The 26,354-nt window shown below is 48.2% G+C and overlaps 1 protein-coding gene across 4 annotated transcripts in view; it reads right to left on the bottom strand.

The window, feature by feature from the left end:
* The window catches only part of AGTPBP1 (ATP/GTP binding carboxypeptidase 1), a 2,604,148-nt gene that overhangs the window by 1,557,284 nt on the left and 1,020,510 nt on the right, over positions 1-26,354 (bottom strand). For all 4 annotated transcript variants that reach the window (XM_069625853.1, XM_069625856.1, XM_069625854.1 and 1 more), the window contains one exon: positions 16,176-16,213. In XM_069625853.1, the coding sequence (XP_069481954.1) occupies positions 16,176-16,213 (38 nt within the window). The remainder of the gene's footprint in view (positions 1-16,175; positions 16,214-26,354) is intronic.

The following is a 26,354-nucleotide window of genomic DNA, read 5'->3' as shown; positions in this document are numbered from 1 at the left end:
CAATCCCCTCTGTCACTGAGATTGGTAGCCTGGTCCCTCAAGAATCCAATAGGGTCCTAGGTCCTAGCCTTCTGCGCATTCGCCCCCCAGAAACTCCCCTCCCGCTGCACTGCCCTTTGGGCCCACACCCGCCTGTCGGGTGGTTTCCATCTGCTCTGCACTTACCTGTCTGGGCAGTGACCTCCCTCTTCAACTGGGATGTCTCCGCCTTTGCACTTTCCTGTTGCCTCCCCAACAGGCACTTCTGGCACTTCCAGCACTTCCTCCACTAGGGGACAATAACAGCACTTACACTCTCCCCCCTTTTCATTTTTCTTTTCAATGCACTTGCACGCTCCAAATGTCACAAGGCCTCGTAGGACCGCTGTCCTTTTCTATTTATTTATTGTCCTTTTCGTTGTTTATTTGTTCTCTTGTTCCCTTCGAGTGTGCCTTGTGATGCTTTGAAACTGTCTGGTTGTATAAGTGCCTTATAAATATCCAATAAATAAGCCCGGTGTCGAGCAGGGAGCAGTGTCTATGGGATCCCAATGATGTGGTGTGGTTCAGCAATGTCGACAGCTTGTGGGTCAAAGTCGCTGGGAACCGACAGGTCATGTCGGGTCAACAGTGCTGGAAGACTGCAGCATCAGATGCGGAGAAGCAAAGACCTGCCATAGGGGGCAAGTAGGCTCAACTGGCACAACACAGTGTTGCAGCATTGCAGCAGTGACAGCTTGGAGCGCAACAAGCCTGTAACCAAGCAGGTGGTGCCTTGTCGGGGACGCTAGGAGGTTCAGTGGGTCTGAGATGCAAAGACAGCACAGTTTCAGTGTCTACGTCGAGTGAAACTCTGAGATACGGAAGTACTTGAGTGTCTAGGTCAGAGATGAATGAACCAATTCCCCAGACAGCAGCTTGAAAGGCACTGAAGGTTGATTACCTGGCATCAAGTTGGTTTGGAGATGCAGGGAGAAACAGGGGTCACTACCTTAGTTGTGTGGTCACTGCGAGACCAGTCCAGGATTTCAGGTGCAAGTAGAGTCCTTTCCTCTGCCCTTACCAACAAGGAAGGTTTGTAGAGAGCACTTGTAGAGTTCCGTGTTCTTCAGTGAACAGGAACCTGGGTACCAGGGTCTAGGTTGCAGTAGACCTTGTGCAACCAGCATGTCATCCCAAATAGACCCTTGGGATGGCTAGGGAGAAGAATTTTGTTCTAACATGGTGCTCCTGTCTTCACCCTTCTGGCAGAGGATTTTGAAGTAGACTCTAATCCCAAACGGGTTCAAGTGAATCCTTCTTCGAAAGCTTTTCAAAGATGAATTAACTAAGGTCCACAGTAAGCCTGTAAAGGACACAATCCTGGCTTCTATAACAAGTGTCCTTTCTTCCTCCTAACGTCATACCCAGAGTGCCTTCTCTGCAGGAAGTGGGGAAGGGGAACACGAGGTGTTGGAGCTGTAGCAAAATGCAAAATGGTGAAACCACACTATAGACTGAAACTCTCAGCTGGGCTACGCCATCTCGGTCCTCTTCCTTGCTACATCAAAAGGTCTCGCCCAACTATAAGGGGGAGCACTGGGGTCTTCTGAATGTCTAGCCCCACCCCCCACTGCAGCTGCATACACTACACAAAATGCAGGAAGATTTGATATCACACACAGCGGATATATGGCAACTGGGGGGGGGATTTCAACGATGTAATGGATCCCGTACTAGTAGATCATTTTAGCAAGCACACTGGGGTGGTGAGGGGGCAAACAAAGCTGGCTGCTTTTACACAGGCTGTGGTTTTGATGGATATTTGGTGGGACTTTCACCCTGAAGGCAGGGATTATTCCTTTCACTCGGGCATACACCTCTTGATGTCCCATCTATATAACTTGTTTTGCATCGCAGGACTCCATAAATAGGTTCAGAGACATGAAGTTCGCTGCCCACAGAATCTCAGACCATTCTGCTCTGTTATTTTACTCTCACGCTCTTAAGACAAGTCAATGCCGGAAATGGCCATTGAACTCGTACTATTTAAAGACGCCTGAAATTTTGGAGGCTATTCATGAGACAACCTCAGAGTATTTCAAACATAACACTGCAGTGGTAGCAACCCAGCAGACCCTGTGGGAGGGGTACCAAGCGGTATTGAGGGGGTCACTGATATCCGCCCTAGCAACTAGGATGCACGGAAGAAATGAGAATCTAGATAACTTGGAAATGGCAGCTGGGGATAAGGAAAGGGAATTCCTGAGATGTCCCTCTTTGGCGACGCATCAGGCCCGGCCAAGGTTGCAGGAAGCATACCTTACGTGCAACACATCCATGAAATTGCAAAGGATCAAGGGGTGACAGTTTCACTATCTGAGGAGGTGGCAGAGAAATTAAATATATACTATGAGCGCCTGTATCAAGCGCTGCACACTTACCCCACCGATATGGCATACAAAGTGGTACACTCCTATGGCCTCAAAAGGCTAACCGATCAACAGAAAGCTGAATTGGATAGAGACATCACGACGGACGACATCAATGCAGCAATGTCAGATCTACAATCGTGAAAGGCGCCAGGCCCGAATGGTTTCCCAGTTGAAGTGTGGAAGGTACTACGGGAGAGGGTAGTGGAGCCGATGCAACAGTTATTTACACACAGTATGTCGGTAGGCTTACTGCCCACAGACCTTCGTAGGGCATCGATAATGGTCCCTCCGCCCCCCAAGAAGCACACGGAGTCATATAGGCTGATCAACACTAAAGCGAGGATCCTCGCAAAGGTGTTAGCAAAACCTAATAATAGTAATATCGACGCTGGTGCATACAGACCAGTGTGGTTTTGTGCCGGGGAGCTCCACCAGAAGAACAAGTTACTTACCAACTGTAACGTTCTTTCGACTGGATTTTCCTCCCACGTATTCCTCATCGACCCTCCCATCCAACCCCACAGTACAGTTTACGTGTTCTTACACTTTCCTCTCACAATGTTTAACAAATGTATGTATTGTTTTCCAGGTTGCAGCTGCGCAAATGTCTGCTGCCGGGACTCCCCTCTTTAGAGCCGCAGAAGTAGTCATTCCCGTTGTAGAATCGGCACGAAGCCCATCTGGTGGTTCTTTTCCCGCTAATCTATAGCATTCAACTATAGCTAATATGATCCAGCGGGAAATGGTCTGTTTCGTTACAGAAAAGCCTAATTTTTGACCAGTGTAACCCACAAACAGTTGGTCATCTTGTCTCAATTTAGCCATCCTAGATATGTAAAAACTAAGAGCCCTCTTGGGATCTAATCTGTGTAATCTCTCCTCTTCTTTGCCCAGATGAGGAGGAGGATAAAACGTAGGAAGTACTATTTTTTGTGACAAATGGAAGTCCAAGACTACTTTTGGCAAAAATGAAGGTTTAACTTTAAGGACTACCTTATCTTTATAAAAAATAGTATATGGTGGTTTGCATGAGAGAGCCTGAAGTTCGCTAACCCTGCGGGCTGATGATAGGGCCACATGTAGGACAGTTTTTAGAGTCAAAAGCCTCAATGGACATGAGTGCAGAGGCTCAAAAGGTATGCAAGTCAAGAATTTTAACACTAAATTTAAGTCCCAGGCTGGTACATGAAAAGGGACTGGAGGGTACACATTAGTGAGCCCCTTTAGGAATTGAACTATTAACGGTATTTTGAAATATGAAACCTCTTCCTAGGAGCGCTTAAAAATGGATAGCACAGCAAGGTATCCTTTTATTGTTCCTATCTGGAGCCCCAGATTAGCTACATGTAGCAGAAAAGAAAGCACCATTGGGGTACCACACTGAAAAGGGTCCACATCCTTGTGTTTGCACCAGTTACTAAACCTATTCCAGCGACATTGGTACAAAGACTTTGTTGCTGGTCTTCTGGCCGAAAGCAAGATTTCCATTACGTCATCCGGAAGATCCCAATCCTTGTATCTCAACCTCTCAGAAACCATGCGTGAAGGTTGAGTGTTTTGACCTCTGGATGGAGAACCCGACCTTCCTCTTGCGAGAGAAGATCCTCTCTTTGCGGAAGACGTATTGGAGGGCAGATGGACATGTCTAGAAGGTCCGGGTACCAGGTCCTCCTGGCCCAATCCGGGGCAATTAGGATCATGGTTTTCCTGAACTTTCTCAACCTCCTGATTACTTGAGGAATCACAGGGACTGGGGAAACTCGTACAGCAGTGGAAACTTCCACTCCACTAAGAATGCGTGTCCCAGAGCTCCTCTTTGAGGAAATTCCCTTGAGCAGTACTGATCGCACTTCCGGTTGATCGCGGTGGCTAACAGATCCACTTGAGGGGTTCCCCAAAGGGTGAAGATCTCTAGAAGGACTTCCTGAGCCAGCTCCCACTCGTGAGAGACCGTGCTCTGCCTGCTCAGAGCGTCTGCCGCCGTGTTCTTCTCTCCGGCTAGGTGAATTGCCGACAGAGAGATTCCTTCTCTTATTGCCCAGAACCAGAGCTGCATTGCCTCTCTGCACAGTGGCAGCGACCCTACTCCTCCTCTCTTATTGAGATAGTACATGGCCACTGTGTTGTCCGTCATTATCAGAACATTCGTTCTCTGTACAGAGGGCAGAAAGGCCTTCAGAGCTAGTCTGATTGCCCTCAGCTCGAATAGGTTGATGTGTAGTTTGGACTCCGATGGAGACCAACGACCGCTGATTGTCAGATCGTTGGTGTGTGCTCCCCACCCCGTGAGTGAGGCATCCGTCACTACCGTTATCTCCGGCCATGGTTGCCAAAAAGACTCTCCCTTGAGAATGTTGTCGTTGCACGCCCACCATAGAAGATCCTGAGCAACTGCGCTCAGGACTTGCAGAAGATCAGACATATTCCCTGAGAACTGGGACCACTGAGTTCTGAGTGCCCATTGAAGGGATCTCATTCTCAATCTGGCCTCTGGTACAAGAAAAATGCAGGATGCCATGAGGCCGAGCAACCTGGGAAAATCGAAGGCCGGTAGACGTTGGGCATTCTGAAACTTCGTTACCATCTGCTGGATGTGGAGAGCTCTCACTTCGGGAGGCGAGGCTTTTCCCGATGAAGTGTCCAAGACCGCTCCGATAAACTGGAGTTTCTGGGATGGTATCATGTGGGACTTCTTGAAATTGAGGGAGAAGCCCAGTTTGTGGAGGAAGTGGCAGGTGATCGAAAGATGTTCCTGAGCCTGTTCTGGAGAACTTGCTCTGATCAACCAGTCGTCCAGGTAGGGATATATGTGAATACCCCCCTTCCTGAGACTTGCTGCCACAACCGCCAACAGTTTGGTGGAAACCCTCGGGGCGGAGGTCAACCCGAATGGCAGAACTCGAAACTGATAATGAGAATTGCCAATCGCGAACCTCAGGTACTTTCTGTGCTTTGGATGGATTGGCACATGAAAGTAAGCATCCTGAAGGTCCAATACCACCAACCAATCTTGGAGTTGGAGAGCCTGAAGGATCTGAGAAAGAGTCACCATCTTGAACTTGTCCTTCCTGAGGAACTTGTTCAAGTTTCTCAAGTCCAAGATGGGTCTCAGTCCTCCGTCCTTTTTTGGGATGAGAAAATATGGGGAGTACCAACCCCTGTTCCTCTCCGCTACAGGTACCAGTTCTATGGCACCTTTCTCTAGCAGGGTTAAAATTTCCTGCAACAGGAGCGGATCCGGAATTTTGACGGAATTGGCTCCCGGTGGATGATTCTGAGGCCTTTTTAGAAAGGGGCGACAGTAACCTTGGGCTACTGTTTCCAGTGCCCAAGCATCTGAGGTAATGCCTCGCCATTCCTTCAGATGTTGAGAGATCCTGCCTCCCACTGGTGTTTTGTGTAACAAGGTCTCAGAAGGAGTTGGAGGCGGCTGCAGGAGTGGCTGAGGGTACAGATGCCGCTCCTGAGGCTGATTTTGCACCTCTTCCCCGTGTTCCACGAGGGAAGTTCCTTTTGCCCCTTTGAGAGGCCTGCCCTCTTCCTCTACTAAAAGAGGAGTAGTATCGAAAAGAACGACCCCTCCAGGAAGATGAGCCGGAATAGGGTTTTAGAGGCTGGCGCAAAGAGGCTGTAGAAATCAGGACAGTAGGCGAAGTGGAGTTTTGTAGACCTTTATTACACAATGTCTTAACCAAGGTAGTTGGACTCCAGGTTGACCCCACAGTTACTTCACTGTGAGTAAAAGGCACCAGGAGTTCCTCTTCTCTTTGAGTGTCTCCTACTCTCACGGACCCGGATAGGCCCACCAGTTGCTCTCACTCTCCTCTCCTTCTCCCTGCAAAAAGCAACAAAAACGCCATTAGGCCAGTCCCTTTTATACCTGGGGTTTGGAGGGAAAAAGGGCCAATCGGGGACAACTTCCCTCCCCCCCTGTCTGATTGGTGGGGACCCTAGGCACCCACCCTCTATGAATAGTGCTGCCTCCTCCCCACCTCCTACTTTATTCTGGCTGCCTGGCTCTAGCTTCCCCTCCCTGCTGTCAGCCACACCCTCTCCATTGGCCCCGCCCCCCCCACATTGTGTCTCCCTTGAGGCATGTCTCCCGGAGGCCCGTCCTGCTTGAGGCCCCATGCTACTGTTCTGGGTCTGCCCTGCATGAGGTAAGGAGGGGGTTCTGGTTGGCTGCCCCCGATGGGTCCTTGCCCAGCTGTCTGGCGCACCTCCGACGCCGAGCGGTCGGCACGAGTCGGGCTCGCTAGTTCCCGAGCCTCGCCGCCGCTCGCCGCCGGAGGCCGCGGAGGTACGTTGGGCTCGCGGGTCTCCCAGCCGCAGCGCCAGTGAACCCGGTCCTCGTGGGCACACGCGGCGATGCGGCTGTGAGCACCCGCGGCGCCGCGGCTGCAACGTCGGCACCGTCGCGGGACGCCGACAAGGCTCTGGGACGCCTTCCCGGCGCCCACGTACGGCGCCACACACGCCCGCGGCACAGCGGGCTCCTCTGGCCGTGCGTCCCGCTCTCCCTCTCCGTCCACCCTCACATCCCCACAGAGGCGCTAAGTGATTTAGCTGCCGCTTTCGAGGTCTGAAGTTTTTCAAGGCTTTCATCAGCCTTTCTGCCAAAGAGCTTCGAGCCATCAAAGGGCATGTTGAGGAGTCTAGCTTGCACATCCGGTGCAAACCCCGACTTCCTCAACCATGCAAATCTGCGTAGCACAACGCTTGCAGCCATGGATCTGCTGATACTATCAGCAGTATCCAGTCCAGACTGGAGGCATTCCCCCATTGCCTCCTTCCCGTCTTTGACTATATTCAGGAAGCCTTCCCCTTTCCTCGCCTTCCGGAATATGATCAGCCGCCGCCGAAATACAGTCCCACAGGGTATGGGTAAACCTGGCTAGGGTACAGGTGACATTTGCCGACTTAAGTGCCCTACTGCCTGACGTGAAAACTTTACGTGCCCAGGCGTCAATTTTTGTATCCTCTCTATCTGGAGGGACAGTAGGATAAGCAGTTTGTTTCGAAGTAGATGCTGCTTGAATGACTAAACTCTCAGGAGTAGGGTGTTTATTCAAATATTCTGGATCTGATCCAGCTGGTCTGTATTTTCTTGGAAAAGTGCTTTCTGCAGCAGCAATGGTTTCTGGTTTCTCCCAGTTTTTCTCCACAGTCCTTTGAAGGGCCCTGTGAAAAGGGAGAACAGGATCCTTCTGAGGTCCCTTGACGATAATATCCGTCATGTCATCTTGTTAAAAAATGGGTGAAGTATTACCCCAACCCATGTATTCCACTACCCTGGTCATAAGACCCCTGTACCCAGCATCTGCATGCTCTGCAGGATCAGGTTAGGCAAGCTCTAATTCTGGGGATGTGTCAACTCCACTGGCAGAATGTAGAGTATCACTCAGGTCTCTCATTCTGGATTCCTGGTCAATAAGTTCTTCAGGAACTTGTCTTGTCCCATAAGCAACCCCCAAAGGAGTAACTTTGTCGTCTTCTTCTGAAGCAGACTCTTCATAAATTGCAGACATAGACTTGAAAAAGTCTAATCTGGGCAAAGGAGTGAATCTCCTTTCTTCCTCTTCCATCTGCTTCGAAGGAAATGGCAAAGCCCTCAAGTTTTCGAGGGTGTTTTCGAAGTTTTCGAAGATGACTTCGATAATGGCGTCGATGACGTATGTGGTTTTGGTGTCGAAATGATCGACGTCAAGGGCGTCGACGAAGTCTTCGACGATTTGTGTTTCTTGGCCGGCACCGGAGAGGTGCTCGATTCTCGAGGTTTCTTCGACGGTTTTACGTCGACTCGAGGTTTTTTTGTATTCCTCGACGCTACTGGTCTTAGCCATAGTAGCCTTGGACTTCCCTTTGTCGTCCAACGGAGCGACCTTAGGGGTATGGCTTTTTCGAGGTTCTTTCGAGGGGGTCGAGGCTGCATTCTCGAAAACCTCCATCATCTTTTTGTGGAATTCTTCCCACTTACTGGGAGAATCCGATTTAGTCGGACAACAAATTTCTTCGGTCGACTCTGATGAAGAAGATGACGAGGGAGATCTATGTCTCCTCTTCATTTTTTTCGATGACGACGAAGAATGTCTCGATCTACTTCTAGATCGAGATCTCTTTGAGTGTCTATAGCGATCCGATCCCTTAGAATCGGTCGCTTTCTTATTTTTTTTGACAAAACTTTTTTTGAGGCCTCCCTCCCCACCAACAGTTTACCTCTCCTCTCACGAAGAGCTTTTTCGGTCATCGATTGGCAGGAGCCGCAGTCGTCGGTTCGGTGACTGGAACCGAGACACCAGAGACAAATCCGGTGGGGATCGGTAATCGACATCTTAGATCCACAATCTGCACACTTCTTGAACCCAGTCCTGGTTATCGAAGGTGTCGAAGATGATGACATTTTCTTCACAGAAAATAGAAGCGCGCCGTTCTCGATAGCGAAGCGATCGGAAAAACGGAACTGAAGCAACAGGCGCGGCTCGAGCTACTTATACCATCGGTGACGTCGACAGAGTACAGAGTACGTTGAGGGACAATCGACGCCACGACCTCGAGCACAGCGCCCTCTGCCGAGAATTAATTTTTCCGAAGCAGCGAAGCTGGAGATAACGATTATCACAAGATGAGGAATACGTGGGAGGACACAATCCATTCGAATGAACGTTTGCCGGGTACACGTTGCGGTTGATAGGGCCAATCTGATCGACTCCTCGTCAGCTATCTCATTGATCGACTTTGAGAAAGTATTTGACTTGATTTCCTGGCAGTTCCTATGGGAGGCAATGTCAGCAATGGGGTTTGGGGAAGAATATATGGGGCGGGTGAAGCTTCTCTGTACCAAGATAGCATGTCCAAAAGGTCTCTCATTTTAGATTCTTGGGATATCAGCTCCTCTGGAACACCAGGAGTGCCGTTTTCCCTACAAAAACTATAAATAGGGCTTTTTCCATGAGGTTTAAAAACCTTCAATGGACTTTCGAAAGGCCTCAAGGGTTTTGACCCCGACTGCTTTGGCGTCTATAGAATTGACTTCGACGTCTTCGACACTGATGAATGGGTCGGATAAGGAGAATCCCTTTGAGGCGTCTGTTAGGGAGAATTCTCATTCAATGGCTAATTTCCCTTACCTAGTGAGTCCCTCAGCAGCTTTGCTGGATTTCTGGAGTTATTTTCTTCACTTGGTAAGAGTGTGAGCTTTTCCCCCACTCTTACCCATGTTTTGCCATGTGTATTTCATCTGTTTTTGTGATTGTGGGCTCTGGAGTACACCACTGCAGTAGCCCCATTCTTTTGTGTGTTACACAGCACCTTCACTGCAGTGACCATTAACTTTACATAGTCATTTACCACAGATCGAGTAGGCACCATCTTACATGGAGTATTGGAAAGGGTTACTTCTTAGCCCTTTTTATCTGTACCTCCTAGAGCCTTGTTTTGCTCTTGTAACATTTAGACTTGGCTGGTGGCAGTGGTATCTACCCAAACCTTTCTACCGCGTTTATACTATATAAACGTATTGTTTTACGCTATTATATTAGCCTCAAACATAAACCTGTTTGACCAAATACTTTTTCTTTTGGCTCCGGTCGGGTTTATTCGCCATTATTTTTTGTTAAAGTCCTTCTTGTGTTTTACTCTGCGCAGCAAACCAGGTTTGCCTTCTTTTTTCACCGTCTTTTGGCAGTCTTCTGCCAAGAAGCCCTCCTCTAGGCGGCTGGGTGTCTAGGTGGGCTGAATGTGAGGGAGGGGGGTAATCACCCCCTGCACAGGGTATCCTAGGAAACCCAAGTCGCACTTTGCCATGATTGGCTGAGGTGGTTGTCCGGGCTGGACAACCCCCTGCTGCGTGATTGACAGCCAGGCTGTGTGAATGGGGGATTTTCGCATAAAAGGCAGGACTCTTGGGCTGGAAGTGAGAGTCGCCACTGGAACTACAAGGAACCGAAGAGAAGTAGAGAAGAAGACGGCTGTTGCAACTATCCCGTCCCGGTGAAGCCCTGCTGCAGTCCTGAGCTATCTACCCTTCGACAACCAGAGAAGATCCAGTCCGGAGTCATCTTCCCTTGAGCTTGGTGGGGTCAACCAGCTCATCTTCCACAGCTGGAGGATCCTCTTGGTCGAAATCGCTGCACACTGCTGTAGTGGTCCGGATAGCCATTTGAAGAGCCTCTCCTGTTTTTAAGGAGCGCACCTTTTATTCACCATCGCTGCTGTTGGCTTCATCCCTGCGTAGTGCAGACCCCTACAGACGTCGTCCTTCTTGCCGAAGCTCCAGGAACCGTGGGTCTGCAGGAAACTACCAGGAACAACTGCCGTGGCACCAGCTTCTTCCTTGAATAATGTACTGTGTTCTGCTTCGAAGAGCTAGGGTGAATCCCTTTTCTCCTCCTCCAAGGCTTGCCCTTATCTTCCCTCCTTCTTTTAACTTTTGCTTCCTCTGTTGACAATATCCAAGTACTCCTGGCAATGTTGAATCTTGAACTGTCCGACTGTGTGATCCTCGACAACAGGAACGCGGTTCCACTTGACACTGGCTCCGGCCTATTGACTCTTGAATCCCTGTCAACTCGTATTCTCTGATTCTGTCTGCCCTGACAAAAGTATTGCCTAGGTTTATTTGCCCCCAACTCTCTCTGGTTAACTCAGGTGCTAAGTGTGTTTTTGCCCCAGGAACATTTCTTGCCACGGATACGTGTATCTTTAGTAAGACCGAACTGTCATTACTGTTAAAAAGTGATCGCATGTGTATTCCCGGTAACATCTTTTGTTTCACAACACTGGTGCGTTAAAACATAGGGTACTTACCTTGAGTTATACTGTACCAAGTGAATTGGTTGGTTGTAGTGTATTTTATGTGTGGTTTTGAATTAATAGAAGTGTTGTGTTTATAACAAATGGTTTAAAAATAAATGTACTTCTATTTTTTTACCTGAAACCTTTAATCAGTGTTTGCTTGAGTCACAGTAATTGTGGTCCCTTGGGGTAATCTCTGCTACTGCTCATATACTCTTGAGATAAGCCTGGCTGCTCCGCTACTGCTACCACTTTAACACAGTAGTACAGGCTTGTGCCAAAGGTGAACTTGTATTACAACTTGTAGTCTTAATTGTGTGTAGTGGTCCCTAAGGGCACTGTACAGGATTCTGCCAAACAGCATCAAAGCCATGATAGATACACAAGATGCTTTTGAGGACTTCAAATTCTTCGACCTATCTGGGCCTTCAGGCGCGTGGTCAGTGGTTTTCACAGACAACATCCTGTCGGCCTTTCGCGTGATTGGGTAGGTAATCTTTAATGACTTCAACAAAGGAGCTGGCTTTGTCGCCTTCTCAAATACCTTTAACATCTGCCAGCTGAACTTTTCCCGTTCCACTTGACTAGCCCCCTTTTTAGGACATCTTACCCGTTTCCCTTTGGGCGAGGAATCCGTAGAGGACGACCTAGAGCTATGACTCCTTTTCTTTGATCTCCTCCGACGAAGAGGAGCGCCGATATCTCGAACGCTTCAAACTTTTACTGCGCCTCTTGGCCCGGTTTGGCGATCTCCCTCTTGGGTTCTTATCTTCGGACAAAACTTTGTGGGGGTCACCAAAGACGAACTCCCGGATGGTTTGAACAAAGAAAGTTTCCCCTTCCTCTCCTTTAACGCTTTTCCATTCATAGATTGGCACTAGCCACAGTCTACGACAATGTGGCCCACCCCAAGGCACCAGAGACATGCTTGATGAAGATTGGTTATGGACATTTTAGCCAAACACTCAGCACATTTCTTGAAGCCTGTTTTCGGGGTAGGAGTAGACATTTTTATAACAAAACTCATAACTATGCAGTAAATAACACGCCGAGGCAAAGAACCGTTTCGAGCATGCGGAAAAATTTAACTGAGGCAAAAGGCACAGTGCAGTGCGTGCCATATATACCAGGGTTGACGTCCTACTCGAGGGACATAAGGTCGACAATGACGCACAGCGCCCACTGAAGAGAAAAGTTTCAGAGCTGCAAGCAGGATATAGGAGAATATCAAAGATGAGGAATACGTGGGAGGACACAATCCATTCGAAATCTGCTTTTCTGTCATGATGTGGACCACATGATAATGATGTCCACACAGTTAACTTTCTGCACTCGTCAGCTGGATGTCACATGCTTTACTCTCTTGTGAAGGAGAAAACTTATTTTTACTCCCTTGAAATAACATTTACTCTCAAAGTTTAAAAATAGGAAGTAAAATAATCCCACCTCAAAATCCTATCTGGAGCACCGGTTGTATGTTTCGCACACACTTTATAATGAGAATTTGTCAAATTGGTGTACGTCAGTTCTGTGTGTAAAGGGCAGACTCTGGTACTACACCATGTGGCCTTTACTCAAGTTCCTGAAACCCATGCTTATTTCTAGAGCGGTGCAGGCCTCGATGGGTAGGAGAGAGATAGGTGGGAGTGGCCAGGGCCTTCCATTCGGGGAGAGGAGAAGGGTCTCCTATGCAGTGAGTGGAGCAAATGGTTTGCAAATCCAGAGCAGAGGAGGGATTGAAAATAGTGTGAAGTAGGGAATCCGTGGGTCGGCTCTAGCCATGTAGCAAATGGTGCAGAAGGTGCACAGATTTGTTGGTTTAAATCTCATCTCACCTTTTCCACCGTAGCCCTTTAAGGCCATCAGGGCCAGCTGGCCAACCCGAAGTTGGACCAGATGTGGACTCATCGCAAAGGATACAGTCATGAACAAATGCATGGGGGCACTGAGTGGGGGAGGGGCAAGAGGGTAGTTGCTTACCAGGGGAATGGAATTTCTGTTAAAAACCCTTCCTTGCTGTAGGGATTTACATGGATTGAACTATGACTAAGTTTTGCACCTGGGTTGGCATTGGTGGGGTCAGGATGACAGATCTCATCTTGCTCAGGAGGAACTGTTCCTGGAAATAAGTGAAGGGGAAAATCGTGTTGCGTTGCAGGAAAGCAGGAGGGAAGGCTCTGTTCTCACCTACTTTAGCAAAATGTTGGTATGCTTGGGGAATCTGATAACTCTGGTGGTGCTCCTTCCCAGGATTTGCCATACCAGACTTGGCGTCCTAATGGATTGAGTTTCTAGCAACATGCAAAAAGGGTGTTTTAAGGGTGCACTATGATGGTCTTGCACATTGGGGTGGGTTTTGCAGGAGAGTATTCTGTTGGTTCCTCAGGCAGCCGGCATAGGAAAGTATTTCGGTCCTATGAAGGGGAGTTGGGGGTTCTGGTTGGGGTTTTCTATGTTTATAATGCTTTTAGTGTACTTATGGGCAGGGATCTTGGCGGAGACAGGGGTGAATGTGGACACTGAGGGACCAGAGGTGAAAACTGGCAGAAACCTGGTAGATGGGAGTCCCTAATGCTGCAGAGTTTAGGTTTTAGGCAGGGGTGTGGGAATCAAGAAGACAGGACAAGATGGGCTTACTCTCTTTACAAATTTGAGGCATAGTCTTGACAGATCTAGGATTTCATAACATCTCTGTAATTTTTCCTCTGCCCACCACATGTATACTATTGTCTCTGTTGCTTGCCATGTCTTCCGAGCATGTCCCACTTCACTGTAAGGCAGTCTATTAAGGTGCTTTATTGGGTAGCAACCACACTGCAGCACTGCCAACAGCAACCCGGCTGTTTTCCCCCCACCCACCCTTGTTCTCACTCTCATTTGTGTTTCACCTTAGGCTTTTCCCAGTCTAGCAAGGGGCCTTTCCCTCCCCCTCACCTTTTTGTTCTGAACACCCTGCTATTGGGTAGGGCTGCTTGTGATGTTGCTCATTGGATGGGCGCTACTGGGGTATTGCTCATAGGTTCAGTTTGCATGGGTCTTGCTTCTGGCTGATGTCCACTGTGGACTTATTCTAGTTATTTACTGATGATGGGCCACTGTTTAGGGGCATATTGATATGATATACTTATGGTCCACCTTAAAGCATCCACACACATTCAGGCTACCACAGGCATCCCCCCCTTTCCCTGCCGCATTACCCCTTCAGTGGTCTGTTGCTCTAGCACCTCCTTTCACATTTTCTCATCTACACACCTTTTATTCTGTGAACTGGTGTCTTGCACCCAAAGCAGAGGTACAGTGTTCCAACTTCCAGTGCTGCTCCGGATGTTAATTTATGCAGTGAGGAGGCCTTATAACATGACATAAAATAAGAATGTGTACCACCTTCAACTTGTGAATAACGACACCGTAAAATCAAATTGTTATATAGGAAAGGTCTTCCTTAGCGTTAGTTCATTTGTGATCTGTAATCGGGAAGCCATTGTATTCGACACATCACAGTATGGTCGTATTTTCAGGATAATTATACTCAGCTTAATCTGTAGATTTACTTGTAATTTGGCTAAGTGCACAACATTTTGATATAGCATATTTAACTCCTTATGAAAATGATCCTTGGTGCACCCAGAAATTACTTTCGAAGAATAATAGGACATTTGATGCTCTGACCTTGAAAGCATTAGTATGAACTAAGTACTCTAAGTGGGAACAAGGACATTCTGATCACGAGATCTTCTTATACCTACTTGGGTCAGGCTTGCATCTTATCAGTTTATCCATAGCAACCCACCCTTTCCTTTTGTTCAACTACATTCACCTTTCACACAATGCATCCTTAGCTAGTCCATACTTGGCCCCTAGAGTTGGCAGTTCCCTGAATTACCTTTCTGGAGGTTTGCCCCATGGAAATATTTAAAGATAAACCCAGTTCAAAAAGCCTGCACAATTTAACTGGGTGACTTGAGCTCCTCTAGAGCCCATAACCCATCCAAACATTACAAGGTATTATCTACCTATCAATTTTGGAAGCTGACTCACATAGTATGCAGAATCCAAACATGTTCAGACTACCCCTCTTTTTGTAATCCAGAATTATTGTTCACCTTAATGGCTCTACACGCATTCAATCGATCACAAACATTGCTTTTCCTTTCTACATCACCCACATTGTCTATTTCTCTTGCATCAGTTTTCCCATCCTCTTATTGTTCCTTCCACCTCCTTTTCTTTTGTAGACTAAGGTGTGGATAGCCTGGCGGGGGCACAATATGCCCATTTCCAGACAAGCCAGGGGAGTCGAGACATGCACAGTGGTGATTTGGTGTAGAATAAAAGTTTTGTTGTAACATAAAATAGCATAATATTTGACAATGCAACATGAGGGACCTGCAACCTTTAGTGAGCTGTCAGCTTATATCTGTGGTTGGGTAGAAAATATTATTTGCCAGTTTTCAAAACATTCTATGGCAGTGGCAATGAAGTGAAGGAGTATAGCTCTTGCACTGGTTAGAAGCTTGCAGAGGAGACCATGAGCCATAATGAATTCAGTGGCAAGCACTGGCCAGGGATACAATGGACATATCTTTAGAGAGATTCTCTTAGGAGAAATGCCCATTGCATGAATCTGAACAGGGTAAGCAAAGCAACTATTGAATGGTCTAGTTGCCGCCTAACAGCATACAAGGGGGTGTAGCCAATCAAGCGCTGCTCAGGTTGAATGCAGAGGGAACGTTGCTAAGGTAGATTTTGGGTGTCCTTTGTGTTAGAAATGAAGGAGCTTGTCTAATTTCTCCAAAGAAAGACACATTCGCGTATAGAACAGAAATTAACTAGCAAAATAAATTAAATCTTCAGGATAATAAGTTACCCAGTTTTGCCAGAAAAATAACGATAGGCCGTTGGAAGACATGTTTTTTTATTTACAACATTACAAACATTTGAAGATATTTACATTCTTTTAAATGCCTTAAAAACAATAAGAACACTTACTTGATTTTAGCAATGCAGCAAGGGTGTCCAACGAAACCCTGTCAATGGGAGACATGAAAACATTTATTTTTAAAATAAAATGGGCACGTCACAATTTAATCCACACAGTGAGACCATGACAGGAGTGAACAGTGACAGAAGTCTTGAAAAGTTTACACCCAGGCGGTACATACACATAAATGTGCAACATTTTAGAACTACTTTGGACAGTAGGTCACCTTCATTGAACTCTTATTATATCATACGGAAACAATTCAACTCAGCTTTTTAAAATGGTTTATTTCATCATCTTACTATTATGTGTTTACAGCTTCTTTTCTTTAAAGTGACAGTCTTCAGATCTCTTAACAAGAGAAAGGAATGAAAGTAGCCTACTTATAATGATTAATATACTTAAAATGGAAATTCATTAGGTTAACGTGGTGTTGAAAAATAATTTTTACTGCTGTACGTGTGTACAAATAATGCACCTTCAGGACAGTGGCAGAGCCGGGGTGGGTGAGGGGTCAGTGGCAGTGGTCGCCCCACCCCTAGCTTCACCCTGCTGCCCGGGGTCCCCCCGCAACTAACTATATCATGGTCATCACAGTCTCACACACACACACACACACACACACAGACACAGACTGGCCACTCACGGCATGCACATATTCAACAACACACACACATTGTCACTGACACAAGGCACGGCCGATGCGGCCCGGCCAACAGGTCCTGTCTCGCTGCCCCACACGCTACTACACAGAGCAGTCAGTCTTTTAAGACTTATAGTCACTCACTCTCGCTGCACGTGCACACCACGCATGCCGGGGCGGTGGGCCAGCCAGCAGCAACCCGAATTTCCTCACTGTATATATTAATTACATGGCGTACGGTAGCGGGCGTGTAGATATGGTTAAGTTGTTGAACCCATAGGAAGAACACTTTATCGGCGACTTATAACTTCGCTCCCCCTGGTCAAATCCTCACCAAACTGCAAAAAAAAATGGGCCTCTCTGAATTTTTTCGCCAAGTTGGGCGAGGTTTTGTGCGGGGGGTCGTGGGGAATTATAGGGGGGTGTCCCAACATTTTTTTTTCCCATAGACTGAATGGGGAAAAACTTTGTGCACGGCTACAGGTCGAACGGCTGGACAGATTTTCACTGAATTTGCGCCAGGAGCAGGGATTTGGGCCAGAAAGTGTGCTTTTGTGTGTTCGGTGGAAATCAGACCGGTAACTCTTTTGCAAAATATTGAAATGTACATCCCAAAAAATGTGTGATATCTGGGTCCGCAAAACGGACCAATTTCCCTGTTCGCTCCGCGGACAGAAGTGTCATTGGATCGCACTACGGCGTGGTGTCAGTTTGGACGCGGCCGGTGGTTAGCTGGAGGGAAGCGTGCTGTGCATCAACATTTTTGGGGAAAGCCGTCATGGTGTATCGGAGGACAGTGCGGCGGCGGAAGGGTCTGGAAAATGTACCGTAAGCATTGTGTTGGCAGCAATAAGGGAGGGAATGGCTAGGGAATGAGAAGTGGTTTATATGTGTCATATGTGGGCTAGTATTTTCTGTGGTGATAGGAGGCAGCTGTTGTAACAGTCCCTTAGCTTTTGCCGCAACCTGTTTGCGGCAAACTCTTTTCGTGGGGAGTGGTGGCAGGTCATTTGCAGATGGGGAGTGAATTGCATATGACATAGATTGGGTGGGAGCGCAGGTAGCGGTGGGTTGCGGATGCAATGCTGTAGTTGGGCACATGGAGGCATGCATGGGTGAATGAAGGTGCGGTGGGTCTATGGAAGGCTTACACTATTGGGTTCATGGCCGAAGCGCGTAGGCTGTAGGGCATGCACTGAGGAGCGTAGGGCTGCAACATACACAACACGGAAGGCATGTTTGAGTCTGCATCCGGTACAGGGTGGCGCTTGCATAGTGCGGTGTGTGCAGATTGGTTGCAGTAGCATTAGTGCTGCAAACTGAATGTGGGTAGGTTGGCAGTGACACAGTACTTTGTGAATGGGAGTGGGAACGCCTATAATATGTGAATGAATGTGTGTAGGGGTGCAGGAGAGAGCGTTTTCTTTCCACATTGTGTTAACTGTTGCAATTTGTTGCTGCATAGCTACATGGTGGTGCGCAGGTTGGGTAGGAGTGTTGGTTGCAGTGGTGTCTATGTGGATTGTCACAGTTAATGATATGGTGGCATTACGTTGCCGTTGAGTGTGTTCAAGGCCTAGACTATTGGATGCGGGGCCGTAGGCCATGTATTCAAGAGCCTAGGCCTTGAGGACACGCACAGCAGTAATGTATTTTTCAATGTGCATGAGTTAGAGGGTGGTGACATGTAAGGAATCGGTGTGGAGCACAGTTAAACCATTATAGGCCACTGTTGCAAACAGATTGTGGCTAGGTTAGCAGTGGAACAATACTTTGTGAATGGTAGTGGGTACACCCATAGTATGTGATTGAAAGTGCACAGGGATGCAGGAGATTGTGTCTTGTTTGTACATTATGGTAACTGTAGCAATTTGTTACTGCATAGCTCCATGGCGGTGCCCTGTGGTTGGAGATACTGCAGTGAAAAGTCACGCTGTGTGAGCACTGGGTGCAATGCTTGTATACTGTCAGTATGTTACAGGGTATGGTTGAAGGGCAGCTTATATGTGTTTGGATAGTGTGCTGTGTGCACAATGCTTGCAGTATGGGCAATGTTGTAAACATGTTGTGTTTATGTTGCCAGTGAAACAATCCTTTCTGAGTGGAAGCTGGTAAGACAATAGTATGTGAATGAAAGGGCGTAGGGGTGCCGGAGACAGTGTAATGTTTATACATTATGGTAACAGTTTTATGTAATGATGTGCATGTCCACTGCGGTGTCGAGGTTGTTAGAAGTGCTGGTGCCAGTGGTGCATATGTGCATAGTGGTAGTTGGTGATATGCTGACATGTATTGTTGAATTACGGGTCTGTGTGCAAGGAGCAGATCCACTGGAGCAATGCAGGCTTGGCAATGTATGAGGCACAGGGTGGTGATCTTTGGAGAATTGTCAGCACATTGTCGACATGCTACAGCAGCACACGTGAGTTGCAAAGCGTCTATTGTGCGTCTACTGTGTATTGTCAATGGTTGTGGTGATATTTGGAACATGCTACAGTATTTGGTGTGTGGCAGAAGATGGTGCAGTGAGAAGTAGGGTAGTGTGGCCACAGGGTACAGTGCGTCCATAATGTGAGTGTGGAAGCGGTTATGGTTGAAGGGCAGCTTATATGTGGTTGGTTACTCTGCTGTGTGCAGATTTATTGAAGAAGGCCCAATGTTGTGAAGGCGGTCTGCATAGGTTGGCAGTGACACAATAGCGTGTGAATGGTAGTGCAGGCTGCGCTGTGTTTGTGGCTTCTGCTAAGTGTGACACGTTTTCGTGAAAGGATGTTTCATGGTTTGGGGGAGATGGGTAGAACTGCCGCTACGTATGTAACGTTTGTGCATAATGTTAGGTGCCCAAATGGTCGCTTGCTTGCATGCGTAGTGTTGTGGTGGGTGTGGAAAGGGTCGCAATGTTGTGTGCATAGGTAAAGGTGTGCTGGGGGCGTGTTAGGATGTTTGTGGATGCTGCAATAGTGCCTTCTTTACCAGAAATTTCAGATGGAGGGGTTTTGCTATCAAACGGAAACGTGTACTGAGAGTGTTTAACAGTAAATAAGGAGTGGTGTATAGAAATGACAGTGTGCAACGCAGAGGCTTTGTATGTGATTGGTGCATGCATGTTTTGAAATGTGACAGCACCCAATTGGGGGAGTGCTGCAAAAAGTGACAGTGCAAAGGGAAGAAGTATTGTCAGAGCTTTACTGGGCCGTGGCCCTCACTGTAGATGGGACAGCACACGTGCACATCCTCCCATTATGAGCAGGGTGGAAATGGAATTGTGGGAAATAGGCAATTAGGAGTTTAGGACGTGGTTGATAGGAAGGGGCGGTACCATTTAGTCACAGTACTGTGTCGTGAGGGTGGTCGACATGGAGAGACGCACAGGGCTTATTGTCGGGGATACTTTTGTGCGCCTTCTGCACAGGTGTTGCGTGCAAAAAGGCGTTGCTGGTAATTTCGGGTTGGAAGGAGTGGACACTTTCTGGGCCTCTCAGGGTGACTGCAGTTTCGGCGGGATGGTTCGCCTTTGCAGATATGTGGCATCCGTCACGAGCGTGGACTGTGTCGTGGTGCACTATGGAAGTGCACATTTGGGTTGCATGTCGTGTGGACGATTAATCCGTCTACTGATGAGGTTGCTGACCGCAGTGATGTGTATTTTTACTACTGTCAAGGTGGTTTTCTCATGCATAACACCAAGAGCAGTGTGGGTCCATGACAGTGTAATTTGTCCCCAGCCAGCGGTCGGAAGGTGTGTTATAAATAGACTTAGGCGTCAGTTTATGCAGACTGCTGGCATGTTCTCCACCCACTATGAGGTCGCAAAATATGCAGTGGTTCCGTAGAAATGGCATTTATTTGAGTGCCATTGGCAATGCCGTTTTCTTTCACACTGTGCAAGAAGCATTGACCAGAATGTTGTAATAGATCTGCACAACTATGCCTGAAAAGAAACTGACTGCAATTTTGGTTTGAAAGGAGTGGACACATTGTGGAACGGTGTGTACGAGTGCCATTTCGTCAATATGCATGCACTTTGCAAAGACCTCGCCACGTTTCCAGTAGTAGATGTAATCGTAATTCCTTACGGCGGCATGCATATGGGCTACCTGCCTTGCTTACATTTGTTCCGTAGACTGAGGAGGTTTCTGGATGTCGTGAGGACGCTTTTTCCCACGGTACAGGTGCTTTTCTCATCTACAATACCGCAAAGAGTATGTCTACTCATAGATGTTGTTCCGAGCCAGATGAAGGAAGATGTCTCATCAACAGAAGCATGTACACTTTTTTGTCTGCTCGTGGAATGTTCTTCTGCAACTTGTGTAAATGCCGAGTATTTCCAAGAAAATGGCTTGTCATCATCAATTGGCAACGCAGTTTTGTTTGCTCGTCTACAGGATACAGTGAAGAGTTTACTGAACTAATGTGCGTAGAAGAAAACACTCCCCCTGCCCTGGTTGCAAGTTATTCCCCCACAATCGCACGCAGCACGAAAGTCACATGCAGGGATTTTGCGTATGGTGGCCACGAAAATTGAACTGTGGGGATTGTCCAATGAGTTGCTTAGGATGTGCGGCAATAGGAAGAAGAACTCCTGCTGCACTGGGGACCAGCCCTCGACGTACTTGGGGACCCGCACGTGCCACATTCGACGGTCCTCACCATGCTGGCCTATGGAAATGGGACTGTAGCGATTGTCCAATCATGTGCTGCTCAGGGTGTGCGTCAGAGGAAAGTGGGCCAATAGGAAGAAGGGCTCCTCCTGCTTTCCTGGGGCGCAGCCCTGGCAGTACGGAGAAAGGCACGTGCCACATTCTGCATTTGTGAGCATGCTGGCCAATAGAAATGGGACTAAGGGCTTTGACCAATCAGGTGCTTTAGGTGTGCGTCACAGGAAAGGGAGGCATTCACTTTCCCCATTACTTTGTGCACTGCGGCTGGCAAACATGGCAAGACGTACAGTTTTCGTCATGGGTGATGGCTTTGTGGAAGATCTGTGCGTGTATGCAGTCCAAGAAGACATGTCTGGCAATTTCGGTTTGGAGGGAGTGGACTCTTTGTGGAGAAGTGTCGAATCGTACTGTTTCAGCGGACTGCTTCTAGAATGTCGACACGTGGCCTCTTCCTCAACTGTACATGTGATCATGCACTTTGGAGCCTTCTTTATGGGTTACATGCCTTGTTCCCATGTATTCCGTCAACTGAAGATGATGAAAGCAGTGCAGCGCTTTTTTCCTACTGCCACGGTGCTTTTCTCATGACTACCCCCGAGAATAGTGTGGAAGTATTCCAATGATTCCTGTCGCCAGCAAGAGGTCGGAAGGGGTCTCATCAACAGAAGCATGTGTGACTTTTTAAGTGCTGCTGGGATGTTCTACTGTGAGAATGAGAACATTGGTTCGCGATACATACACCTTTGCATGACAAATGGCATAGCTTTGTCGTACAGTGGCAATGAAGTGTTGTTTCGCAATCTACACACTGCACTGAAGAGCCTATTGTAAGAATGTGAGCTAACTTTGAAAAAACACATTTATGTATAAAAACAGCAAAAACAGTGTTTCTAGGGAAGCACCTTTAAAAAAATAAAAAATAAAAAAAACACGAAGTCCACAAAGGTTCTTTTCAGAGCCAGCACAACTAACGACGTCTGCTCCCCTGGTTCAAAGTTATTCCCCCACTCCCGCGTGCACCCAGCACGAAAGAAGTCAGCGAATATTGTGATAGTTGCAGGGTAGCACATGTTACATACGCCCCTTTTGCAGATGACGCTCATAGAAATGGGGTTGCAGACACTACACGATTGGGTAACAAAGTTTGTGGGTGTGGTGTGTACGGACAGACTGTGCTACACGATGTATTTGTAGACAATAATGCAGAGGGTGCTGCTATGGCTGTGTGTTTTACGAGGCACATCATGCAGGTTTTATGTGATTCCAACATACATTGACTGAACGTGAATGGAAAACGCTGTGCAGTGGCTACTCATTTTGCAATCTATGATGTGAATGTGTAGTGCTATGGATTAGCTACAAGGAAGTGCCGGATTTGCCGATATTATTGTTGCTGATTGTGCAGGGATAATTGCACGAGTTTCAGTGCCGTTTGCGATGAAGGAGACACTTGCCCAGTTCATGCGTTTGTTTCCGATCTTTTGCATACGTTTTTACCGCATTATGCAGTCACCGATGTGGGAGCGTCATTTTCCATTTGGTCCGTGAATGCAGACAGCGCAGTACATTGCAAAGAAGTGTATTTCTGCCTTTCTTTGACATGTGCCAATGACATACTTTGCCCCTGGGAATATGACGTTTCACAGCAAGAATACTTTTCGTCAGCTATAACGTTCATCTTAGTATGCCAGCCATCCAGATTTTTGTACAACGCCTCTACATTGTTTTGGTGCCCTTCTTGAAATAGTTCATACTTATTTGTAGTAAGTGTTGCGCTGTAACTCTCTTGAAAACGCTCTGCAACGCGTAAACAAACCTATGTGTAAAGCGACCCCCTTTCTAACCGATTCCACTACAGTGTGTCCCACACTGTCACACGTCTAGCTTTGCATGTGTGCATTGGCAATTCCGTTGTTGATCTGTGCAAGGTGCTTTCTTTAGTTACCTTTTGTTCCTTTTCCAGTTCATTTTCATTTATCATGCAGTTCTCACACACGCCACAGAAGGAACGACAGCAAAGGTCAGGTATAGAAGGAGCAGCACCTACCTGGATACTATAGGGGACGTGCCAGGAGACAGAATTATTGGGTGGCCTCACGTACATAGACGCCAGCCATTGTAATGCTCCCGTAAGGACTGTTCCCACGCACTTCGAAGTACCTTCCCTCTGTACAGTAGCACGTTCCAGTACATTCACAATACAATGCCCTTTGTCGGGTAAGGGTCTGTAGTTTGGCACATGGTTTGTTAAGGTTGTTTTAGAGCTCTGCTGCCCAACAGGATTGCCCCCCTTGTTACCCGTAGCAGTTGTGGGCAATGCTGTACATGAAAGTAGGATACGTTATTGTTGGAAGGGCGGTAGCTCGCCCACTGGTCCCCTGTGCTTTCATTTCAGTTGTCATCACATACAGTATAACCACTTTATGCTACGCCATTAGTGTTAGGGGTAGCATTCACGGATATGCATACATTGTGGAATACAAGAATGTTTACAACAACGGGAAACACTTAATTACGTGCAGCAGGAAGCCATTTATTGTGTACGACCCATGCAGCTAACGCGCTTTTCTAACCACCACTATGGTTGTTTGCGCTCTGCATATTCTGCTGTTTTTTTATTTGCCTTTACATACACTAGTATGTGCATGAGGAACGTGCACAAGCTTTGCCAGGCAGCCCATCCACCCTCCCCATGCACCGCAGGCAGCCCATCCACCCTCCCCATGCCCCGTAGGCAGCCCATCATCCCTGAACATGACCCACAGGCAGGCCAAATGGCACCATGCACTTGGGAGCCCTAACTTATGTCCCCACCCCACCCCACCCCCAGTGATCGGCACCTGCCAGCAGGCCCTGACTCATGTCCCCACCCCACCCCCAGTGACGGGCACCTGCCAGCAGGCCCCGACTTATGTCCCCCACCCAACACGTCATCACAATCCAGATCCATGGCCTTATGGCCACCCAAATCCCACCCCACGCCACCCCAGTCCAAACACCGAACCAAGCATTCCATCCACTCCACATTGAAATCCCCATGTCATGATGGATCCCAAATAACCAGTATGCGCATGAGTACAAGTCCGTCAGACCCACACAATGGCGACACATGAATGAGAAAACCCACATTGTGACATGCGCAAAACCAATGAGAGAAGACCACACAAATTAAGTAAAAAATAAAAATGTATTATATACATAAATGAATGAATGTAACAAAATTACACAAGAAAAAAATGATAAATAAAAGGATGTCCGAAATGAAGGAAAAAATATTAATGGTGAAATCAATGAAATGCAAAGAAAAATGCCTCCAAAGTGTCCGTCCATAACACCAAATCCAAAGTCAAAATAAAAACAAAACCATTCCTCCATGGTAAAACTAAATTTGTAAAATCAGGTCCATAACTATATACAATGTAAAAATCAAGGGTCCGTGTGCCTAACAATCCAAAGAAAACCTAAGGAAAAACCTACCTAATAAATAACTATTTACAAAAAGGCGGGGCATAGTCCATGCGCCCCAAAGGAAAAAATAAATAAAGGAAACCTACAACTACATAACTATTTACAAAGGTGGCGGGCTAGTCCCACGGCTCACTGTTTAATGTTCTGGCCCAGGGCATCATTGAACTCACGTCGATGTTCCAGAGGCGGGCCTGTTCGCTGGACTCGAGGTCTCGCAGGGATGCAGCCATGGAATCCCTCAACTCCCTGCAAGTTTCCTCGAGGCCCTCCGCCCACCTCAAAGCCCGGTGCATGGAGTTCTCCGCCCTGACCATCCTGAGCCGTGCTCTCTCCGCCCACCGCCTCTCCGCATCCATTTGCCGACCCAACCGCTGCCACACGGAAGACACTCCCAGTCCGGGGTCCTGCCCCTCGGCCGATGCCTGCCCCCGGGGTGTTGATGGCCCCGAGCCATGATGCCTCCCACACTGAGTCTGCTGCTGCCTCCAAGGCAACTGCCTCTGCCACCACAACGACATCCGGGCTGATGGAATCCCCCGGCGCTGTCGTGCACGTGCCTTGCCCGATGATGCCGGCACATCCTCCATCCGCTGGGGTCCAGTTGGTGGGGTGGCCACCCCTGCTGGACCTCCGACTCCCGACTGCAGCAGGGATGGGATCTCCACCTTGCTGGCTGCGTTGGTTGGGGCAGATCCACAAGAGGCCCTTGTGGCATCTGGGCCGGAAGATCGCACGGAGAACAACTGGCGTATAGTGTGCACAGAGGAGGAGAGGGCCGCAAGACTGGCCGACACATGGAGGAAACCCCCGACCATGGACCCTCCCAACTGGGCCACGTTGGCACACAGCTCTTCGTGATGACGTGCGTGGTCCCCCCAGGAAGCACGCACGTCATCACGAATGTCACGTGTGGACAACGCGACACCAATCAGGACAGACTCCATCCAGTCACAGGTCCCCTCGTCTGCAGGTAGAGGAGTGCCAGATGACGTTGACCTCCCCCCTACCTGCGGACGGGGCATCCCTGCTGGTGCATGGTGATGCAGTCAGAGTGTCCGGGACAGAGACATGCACAGGCACCTCCGCAGCGACCTGTGCTGCCTCCTGTCCCTGGACTGCACCACTTGCAGCAGTGGTACCACCCCCACCAGGCCCTATGTGCGGGTCTGTAGCAGCCGCCTTCTTGTCTATACACACCACTGACCTGGATGGCTCTGCACCGTCTTCCGCCATTGCAAGCCGCTGAGGGGGCTCACCCACCCCTTCCACTGCAGCTGTAGTGGCGGACGCGGCACCAGTCCCCTCGCTCCCGGATGACGGAATTTCCTGAGAGGATTACTGGGCCTTGCGTCGCCAGCCGGTGGAGGCATCCCTGCCGCTTTCCACCACAGTGCCGTCTCTGCCCTCTTCTTCAC

The sequence above is a fragment of the Ambystoma mexicanum genome, chromosome 6p (assembly GCF_040938575.1).
Source record: "Ambystoma mexicanum isolate Mex_15411 chromosome 6p, UKY_AmexF1_1, whole genome shotgun sequence".
NCBI classification, from domain to species: domain Eukaryota; kingdom Metazoa; phylum Chordata; class Amphibia; order Caudata; family Ambystomatidae; genus Ambystoma; species Ambystoma mexicanum.
This window is presented reverse-complemented; position numbering and strand designations above follow the sequence as displayed.